The sequence below is a fragment of the Bufo bufo genome, chromosome 4 (genome assembly GCF_905171765.1).
Source record: "Bufo bufo chromosome 4, aBufBuf1.1, whole genome shotgun sequence".
In the NCBI taxonomy this organism is placed as follows: Eukaryota; Metazoa; Chordata; class Amphibia; order Anura; family Bufonidae; genus Bufo; species Bufo bufo.
This window is the reverse complement of record NC_053392.1, coordinates 223,140,001-223,146,000: the sequence shown is the minus strand read 5'-3', so window position 1 is coordinate 223,146,000 and position 6,000 is coordinate 223,140,001. Positions and strand designations below refer to the sequence as shown.

Genomic DNA, 6,000 nt, shown 5'->3' with positions numbered 1-6,000 from the left:
GTGAACTACACCTGATTCCTATGTACACAGGTGCATTTCAAGATTTCATTTCTTCTGTATTTTTTGCCCAAACAGAATCTGCTCTATTGTACAAAGTCCTACCAGAACTGAACTACCTGGAGTCCTACGAGTGCAGGGGAATCATGTCATGGAAGTGTAGCAGCTACCTATGAAAATTCTGGTGTCCTTCTCCTTCCATATGGATGACAACTGATGAAACCATCTGATATTAGAACACTATCAGACATGAGGCTCACTGTGCTGTCTAATGTTCTGTTTGTGAGTAGTTTTGCTAAATGGCTGACATCTTACAAATGTGTACAAGCCACTAACCATCGTCTTTGTGCCAACTTTAAACATTAAAAAATATTACAGTAGTAAATAATTATTTGGCCCCTGGAATGGTGGTCGAGTTTATTGCACACAGCAGTTACTGACATGACAGGATTGCACATCTGCAATTGGGGAATAGAATTTGGAATATTAAAAATCGGATTGTGTTCATATTTTTAAAATGTACAGCGCTGTTCTAGGTTTCAGCAGTCCTTGATTTCATATTCATGCATCCAAGTGCTTATTAAGTCTGCGCACTTTCTCTTTCTTATTCCGGTTTCCATGCTTTTTCCAGGGCTTTCCTGAAAGCGTCTCTGCGCTGGTTGTAGTTAATGGAACAGGACCGCTGCCAGGCTTGTAGCCCATTACAGACTGCACACCTTTGGTCAGAGCTCTGACGTTTTCCTAGAAAAAAAAAAAGAAAAGAAGTTAGCTAAAATTAAAATGAGGTAATATCGTCTTATAAGCACGTATATCACCTACAAAAAACCTCACCAACCTACATCATAGAACAATAGTTGTCCAACAGTCTATACTAATGTAAACAATGAGGAAACTCACAACAAAAGGTCATCATAGAAAATGACCAAGTTAATTGAAATTGCATAGTTGCCCTTAAAGGCCATGTACACCTTCGGAGGCAATTTTTGTTTATGATTGCATTTTACTCATTTTTGTCTAAAAATTGGCCTTTATTAAAAATAGAGTCTGTCTGCCAAAAAGGGTTAACTGTTTTTCTAAGGCCTCTTGCACACGACCGTATGCCTTCCGAGACATACGGTCCGTGAGTGGGCCATATGTCCTAGAGCGGCATACGTCGTGTGCACTGGAGTACACAGCCTCATAGGTTACTATGATGCTGTGCTCATCGGGCCGCCCGCAGGACTATGGTCCTGCACTGATATGATATTATGAGTGCGGGACAATAGCCCTGCAGGCAGCCCGATGCGCACAGAATCCTAGTAACCTATGATGCTGTGCGCTCCCATGCACACACAATGTATGCCGCTCCGGGACAAATGGCCCGCTTTCGGACCGTATGTCTTGGAGGGCATACGGTCGTGTGCAAGAGTCCTAACTGTGTGACTGGTACTTTCACTTTGTGCTGGTCTAATAACCCTCATCTCTAAACTACTGAGAGGTCATAAACACTTATTTAAGTCACAGTCTTATCAGTAAGATAAGAACTGAGCCCAACTGAAGGAAAAGAGAGAAAATCCAGAGGCTGCTACTAGAGCATCTCAGCTATGTACAGAAAAAAAGGACTCCGTATTTTTAATTAAAAAAAATGTAAAAATGATTTTTAGCTCAAAATGAGTACAATGCAATAATAAAAAAATTGCGAAGAAAGAAGAAGAAGAAGAAGAAGAATAGAAAATAGCTGGGGTCTGTACAGAACAATGATAATAAAAATATGCAGGTCAATACCCATTTCCTGTCACATCTCCACACCATGTTATACCAGTTACAACAAATCTGGTGAAAGGTCATGCAAATGTCAAGGGTGTTAAATACGTTGTAAAAGCAGATGTCTCTAAATCTTAAAGAGGACCTTTCACTTGTATACAAACTAAAAACCATCTATATCAGTGGGCAGAGCGGCGCCCAGGGGTCCCCCTGCACTTACTAGTATGTCTGGGCGCTGCTCCGTTCGCCCGGTATAGGCTCCGGTGTCTGCGCTCACTGGACTGATTTTTTGTATGAGGCGTGTCCCTTGCTGCAGCGCTGGCCAATCGCAGCGCACAGCTCAGCTATGAGCTGTGCACTCAGCTCAGCGATGAGATTGGCACTATTTTGGGGTGTGTATGACTTTTTTGCTATTACACTTTTTTTTTGTGTTCATCTGAGGGGTTAGGTCATGTGATATTTTTATAGAGCAGGTTATTACGGATGCAGCGATACCTAATATGTATAACTTTTTTTAATTTATTTAAGTTTTACACAATAACAGCTTTTTTAAAACAAAAAAAAAAATTGGATTTTTCGTACTCACCGTAAAATCCTTTTCTCGTAGTAGGCATTGGGGGACACAGCACCATGGGTATATGTCCAACTACCACTAGGAGGCGACACTAGACATAAAAAGTGTTGGCTCCTCCCCGTTGGGCTATACCCTCTCCACAGACACTAGGCAGCTCAGTTTGTACCAAAAGCAGTAGGAGAGAGAAGAAAGGCAAGGAACCAACAACTCCCGTACCGGGAAAGATCAAGAGACCAGCACGGAGAAGCTGAAATAAAACAACATAGGGAGGGATCTGTGTCCCCCAATGCCTACTACAAGAAAAGGATTTTACGGTGAGTACAAAAAATCCAATTTTCTCGTGCATGGCATTGGGGGACACAGCACCATGGGACGTCCCAAAGCAGTCCCCGAGGGTGGGAAGAACAACCATGCCACCTGTGGGCATACAGGTGCGGGAGAACCATGTGACCCAACAGGAGAAAAGCACGGAATAGGCAGGAAGCCTCATAACAAGGGAGAAACTCCAAGGAGGCCACAGTGACGACTGCCAGCACCCCAGGACAAATGCCTGGGAGAAGGTCCCAAATGCAAGAAGAAGGCAAAGGAACACCCAGCTCAGCCGAAGGCTGGAGGGAAAGTAGGACAGCGTCGCGTATCGGATCTACCCAACATCCCACAGACACCCTGAGGAGAACACCTGAGGGGCCAGGGGAGCAAGGGAAATTGGAATCACTGAAGGCCAAACGAGAGAGTGAAGCTATAGCAAGGCTCACATGTGAGTGGAGCGGGTCTCCTCTCACCGCAAAGCAGGTGAAAAAACTAAACGCCCTATTGAAAGGAAAAGATCCTAAAGGCGCTAAGGGAAACCGCCAACCCCTGGAAGGGGAGGGGGTTGTAAGAAAAAAACAGGAAAAGAGAAAAGACAAGACCTGCATCCCCAACCAGGAGACGAGGAACGAGCCTCTGAAAACAAAATATCGCTGAGAAGCGCAAGACCGGAGAAACTCTGGCGAAACTAATTATCAGGGAAGAAGGGAACCAGATGCAAGCCCAGAAATCTCAGCAGGGGCACACTGGAGTGAGGGAAGCCATAGCAAGGCTCACATATGAAGGGAGCAGGACTCCCCCCACTGCAAAGCAGGTGATGAAGTTAAACGTCCTATTGGAAAGTGAAAACCCCCAAAGGCGCTAAGGGAAACCGCCAACCCTAGGAAAGGGAGGGGGTAGGAAGTAAGGGCCAGGAAAAAAGAAAAAATTAAGAGAAGACCTGCATCCCAAAATCAGGAGATGAGGAACGAGCCTCTGAAAACAAAATATCGCTGAGAAGCGCAAGACCGGAGAAACTCCGGCCAAATGAAGTATCAGGGAGATGCAGGGCAAGGAAATCTCAGCAGGGACACACTGGACTGAGGGACATGGGAGGAGAAGGGGAGTACTCCCAACAATCTAAGGAGGAAGGTTTTACAAACAGGAGGAAGTCCCTTCTGAAGGAGACCATAAGGTGGAAATGCAAACCGTAGCACTAAACCACTCAATACCAGGTACTTGAAGTGGGAGGATGGGAAGACAGACATGAACCCCATGAGGTCCAAAAGGCTTTTGGAACCCGCAAGGGGAACAATCAACCCAGGCCCCTCCCAAACAACGATAATCCTACAGGATCTGTGTGGTCAAATGAATGGGGACAGGGACTCCAGAAAGGAGTACCCGCAATGGGCTCACAAGGAACCGAACCACCAGAGGACAACAAAAACCAGAATATCCAAGAAAAAATGAAAAGAACCACCCTATGGGAAGGAATTGGCCATGGACAACTAGCCATTCAAAGAATAGTGGCTAGCAATCAGCATACATTGTCCCGGGGAGGGCAAATACAGCGGCTTGGGTTGTACCACTAAAACAACAGACGCATAAGGAAAGGTGAAGTCGCTATGAAAGAAGCGGGAGTGACTACACGAAATGAAGAAACCAGCTGCGACCGACATACAGAAGGCTCCCAGGGAGAGAGAGTACCGGATGGGCGCAGACAATAGCAAGGTCCCGATGGACTGCACTCTGTTAGATAGTTCAACTAAGCAGAGAATATAAGGGAACACCCGGACCCAGAAGGAACTACGGAACCCTGTCCTATGTCAGAGCAATCAGCAGAAAATTCACCTACAAGGCAGGTGTGTGGCGCTCAGTGGTTCTGTCCCCGACTCATCAGGGAGGACGTCCAGCGAGGATAATGTCGCTGACCCCAGGAGGATTCCATGTGGCGGAGGACATCCAGTGATGGCCGAAAACTGCTGCAGCGGCCGGTGCTCAGCAAGCTACGTATCCCAACAAGGAGAAGATCCAGTGGAGATCACTGTACTCCACCAGGAATGGTCCGCCCTGTAATAGAAAACAACGCAGAACTCCTTTATAATATGGGGAACGCGGAGTGCAGCCGAAAGTAGTATTTGATAGGGATGGCAATAGCAACCCTAGCACAAAAACCAACAACCACCAGGCCATGGTGTAGGGAGCGTGGCTGTATGTGGACCACCCACCAGATCAGAACAGATCAGTCATATACTGGGTACACCAGAAGCAGTAATAGACCGACAAGGAGGAGGTTGGGCTGGCCCACCCCTGCCAGATATGGCTACCATGTTCGTGCTGAACCAGGATGGCCGAAAAGGGAAGTAATCAACATCCGCAGCACAGATTAGAGCCCGGGGAAGGAAGCACCCAGTAATACAGAAAACTGTATGGGCCACAGATTGCACCATAGGGTCCAGCACGTGGGCACTAAAAATACACACCCAAAACCGAGGTAAAGTGGCTGCATGTTGCACACTAAGGAGGGTGGAAACAAAGCCACAGCATCCAGGAATGCGACCGCATTTGGAGGGTACAGGTCCTCAACCTGTAAGGTAGAAAAAAGGCTGTGTAGTGAAGAGATACGACCAGCGAGGTGCAATGGGTACAGCATCTGGAGATGGCAGAGGTACTAGGTCTAAGATTAGAGCGATGTGGCCACATGTGGACCAGAGAAGTGCAACGGCTGCTACGTTAGCTATGGCACCTATATTTCGCTCGGGAAAAATAGGGCCGCACGGTACCACAAGGAACGACAGGTGCACACCACAACTAGGTAAGTGCAATGGCAACTGAAGAATGCCCTCTATTTCACCTAAAAGAGGGAAACAGGGCCGCATGTCACACCATAGAGCCCGACAGGTGTAACGGCTGCAGCATCAGAGGCGGTGCAGGAACTCACCTAAGAAGGGAGTAAGATGGCTGTTTGGTGCACACTAGATGAGGTTGCAGTGGCAACGGCACTACAAAGTGGCCTCAATATCTCGTCCAGTAAGGGAGAAATAGTGCCGCAAGGTACACCATAAGGCCAGACAGGAGCAACGGCAACAGCCCCTGGAGATAGAGAAGTTAAATAAAAATGAGGGGCACGAGGAGGCAGCCTGGTGCCCACTAGAACCAAACAGAGGCAATTGCACAGCAATTAAGAGTGGCCTCTAAATCTCGCCGGGAAGGGAGAAATAGTGCCGCACGGAACACAATAGAGCCCGCCAGGGATATTGGATACAGCATCAGGAGATGGTGTAGGGACTCTACCCATGAAGGGAGCAAGGTGGCTGGAAACAGACAGGTGCAATTGCTACGGCAATTGAAGGCGGCCTGTGTATTTCGCCCGGTAGGGGGAAATACTGCCGCATGGA

At 47.3% G+C, this 6,000-nt stretch overlaps 1 protein-coding gene across 1 annotated transcript in view; it reads right to left on the bottom strand.

Moving 5' to 3' along the window:
* Positions 1-383: 383 nt before the first annotated feature.
* Positions 384-6,000, bottom strand: part of LSG1 (large 60S subunit nuclear export GTPase 1) — a 40,965-nt gene continuing 35,348 nt past the window's right edge. Inside the window, exon 14 of the mRNA XM_040428329.1 lies at positions 384-738. Within this exon, the coding sequence (XP_040284263.1) occupies positions 559-738 (180 nt within the window). The 3' untranslated portion in view covers positions 384-558. The remainder of the gene's footprint in view (positions 739-6,000) is intronic.